The sequence below is a fragment of the Eimeria necatrix genome, genomic scaffold, assembly GCF_000499385.1.
Source record: "Eimeria necatrix Houghton genomic scaffold, Enh_scaff342, whole genome shotgun sequence".
Lineage (NCBI taxonomy): Eukaryota > Apicomplexa > Conoidasida > Eucoccidiorida > Eimeriidae > Eimeria > Eimeria necatrix.
In genome coordinates, this window is record NW_013655338.1 from 14,633 (window position 1) to 17,132 (window position 2,500).

The following is a 2,500-nucleotide window of genomic DNA, read 5'->3' on the forward strand; positions in this document are numbered from 1 at the left end:
GTGCGCTGTTGCTGCTTTTGCTGCGGGTGCTGCTGCTGCGTGTTGCTTCTGCTTGCTTTGCGGGTGCTTGTTGTTGGCGTCGCTTCAACCACTGCTGCTGCTACTGCTGCTGCTGCTGCTGTTGCTGCTGCTGCTGCTGCTGCTGGAGCTGTCTAGGAGAGCGTGCGAGCCTGCTGCTGTCGAGTGTTGCATGTGTCTGCTGCTGCTGCTGCTGCTGCTGGTCCTTGCCGTTGCTGGAAGCCTGCCCATTTTGCTGCTGCGGTTGCGGCGGTCCACCGCCTGCTCATGCTGCTGCTGCTGCTGCTGCTGCTGCTGCTGTTTGCTGCAGATATATTTGCATGTGGCCGTGCAAAACGGCAAAGAAGCAGCGGAGACGTGGCTGCGCCGCTTTCTAGAGGGGCAAGAGACCTTGCCTGCTGAGTTGCTGCGGAGGCTCCAGCAGCAGCAGCAGCAGCAGCAGCAGCAGCAGCAGCAACTCGCTGGTGCGTCCTTGCACCCCAGGCTGCAGCAGCAGCAGCAGCAGCAGCGCGTCCGATCTGGTGCTGTTGGCGTCGTCAACACGTAATCTGGCTCAGCCGCTGCAGTAGCAGCGGCAGCAGCAGCAGCTGCAGCAGCCGCAGTGGCTGGAGCAGCAGCAGTGGCTGCTGCAGCAGCCGCTGCTGCTGCCTCTGCAGCAGCAGCTGCCCGAAATGTATTTCTTTGGTGAGAAGCTTTCCTATGGAATAGCGGGGCCTCCCAAACACCCCCCTCCGTCCTAATGCAATTTGGTGTACTTGTGGCTGCTGCCGCTGCAGCAGCTGCTGCTGCTGCAGCAGCACGTGGTGCCGCAGCGCGAGCAGCAGCAGCAGCAGCAGCAGCAGCTGGGATTGGCCTTGCTTGTGATTTACGGCATGCATTGTGCACAGTGTGGTGTCATCCGCCCCTTGTTTAAAACAGTCAAGTCAGCGACGCCGGCAGCAGGCGCAGCAGCAGCAGCAAGCGCAGCAGCAGCAGCAGCAGCAGCAGCAGAGGCAATGCCAGTGGCAGCAGCAGGAGCCGCTGTATCTGTTGTTCGAGCACTTGGGACCTGCTGGGGTTCCGTGTGCTGCCTCCTCTGCAGCGCTGCTGCATGCCTCTGCTGCTGCAGCAGCCGCAGCAGCAGCAGCAGCAGCAGCAGCAGCAGCAGCAGCAGCCGACGCCTTGGGGTGTCTGGCGAGACAGGGATTGCGGCGTTTCTGAGCGTCCAGTTGACAGTGTGGCTCCGAACTGAATGAAATGAATTAGAGGAGATTTAGAGCAATTTGCAGCTTCAAAACAAATAAAATGATTAATTTAATCATTTAAATGCATTTAAACAATTAAAAATAGTTAATTTAATTGTTTTAATCCATTTTAACTGTCAAAAATAAACCAAATAGGGCTGCTGTAGCCAAACCAGAAACGCTGAACCCGCAAACTCATGCAGCAGCAGCAGCAGCAGCAGCAGCAGCAGCAGCACGAGAGAGCCCTGCAGCAGCAGCACGGGAGAACTCCGCAGCAGCAGCAGCACGAGAGAGCCCCGCAGCAGCAGCAAAAAGCGAAAGCTAAATTAGATTCTAATTTGTTAGCTTTTAAGCCCTAAAGAAGGAAGCAAAATGGATGCTGCTGCTGCTGCTGCCGCTGCTGCTGCCGCTGCTGCTGCTGCTGCAGCAGTGCAGCAGAAGACGCAGCACGGCGAGTGAAAGAAGTAAAATTGTGAATTTTGTAAATGGAAATAAATTTAAAATAAAATAATAAAATTAAATAAGTTTAAATGTCAAATATAAGTGGAAAGACTAGGGCAGCAGCAAAAGAAACGAAAATAAATAATTTGAACTTCGGGAGCTGCAGCACGGCGCTGCTGCTGCTGCTGGGAGGCGCAGCAGCAGCAAGATGCTCAGCTGCTTCCACCGCAGCAGCAGCAGCGGCTGCTGCTGGGAGTCACAGCAACAGCAAGACGCCCAGCTGCTTCCACCGCAGCAGCAGCAGCGGCTGCTGCTGCGAGGCGCAGCAGCAGCAAGATGCCCAGCTGCTGCCAATGCAGCAGCAGCAGCAGCAGCTGCTGCTGCTGCTGCAGCAGCTGCTGCTGCTGCTGGCATTTAGCACTTGCAGGCGATTTTACGCCTAATGTCGACGCAGCCGCTGACACGCTGGGCGGGTCTAGGGCCTGCAGCAGCAGCAGCAGGTGCTGCTGCTGCTGCTGCTGCTGCTGCTTCTGCTGCTGTTGCTGCTGCAGCTTGCAGCGGCCTCACAGTGTAGAAGCTGCGGCTGGGCGCCAGCCGCCACACCTGGTGGCCTGCGGTGTAAGCTCTTGTTGCTGCTGCTGCTGCTGCTGCTGCTGCTGCTGCACTAAAGGGGGCCCCTGAGGCCCTCCGGCGCAGGGGTTTATCAGAAAAAAAGCAGCACCTATTTTCTCTGCAGCAGCTGCTGCAGTCCTTGCTGCTGCTGCTGCTGCTGCTGCTGCTCACTGGCTTGAGGCTGCTGTGCAGCAGCAGGGGCGAAA

The 2,500-nt window shown here is 57.2% G+C and overlaps 2 protein-coding genes across 2 annotated transcripts in view; one reads left to right on the forward strand and one right to left on the reverse strand.

Moving 5' to 3' along the window:
- The window catches only part of ENH_00045480 (hypothetical protein, conserved), a gene marked incomplete at both ends in the record, with an annotated part of 4,153 nt that extends 3,997 nt beyond the window's left edge, over positions 1-156 (forward strand). The window contains one exon of the mRNA XM_013585500.1: positions 1-156. Within this exon, the coding sequence (XP_013440954.1) occupies positions 1-156 (156 nt within the window).
- A 1,940-nt stretch (positions 157-2,096) lies between these two features.
- The window catches only part of ENH_00045490 (hypothetical protein, conserved), a gene marked incomplete at both ends in the record, with an annotated part of 2,712 nt that continues 2,308 nt past the window's right edge, over positions 2,097-2,500 (reverse strand). Inside the window, one exon of the mRNA XM_013585501.1 lies at positions 2,097-2,500. This exon is cut by the window's right edge and continues 2,308 nt beyond it. Coding sequence (XP_013440955.1) covers positions 2,097-2,500 — 404 coding nt within the window.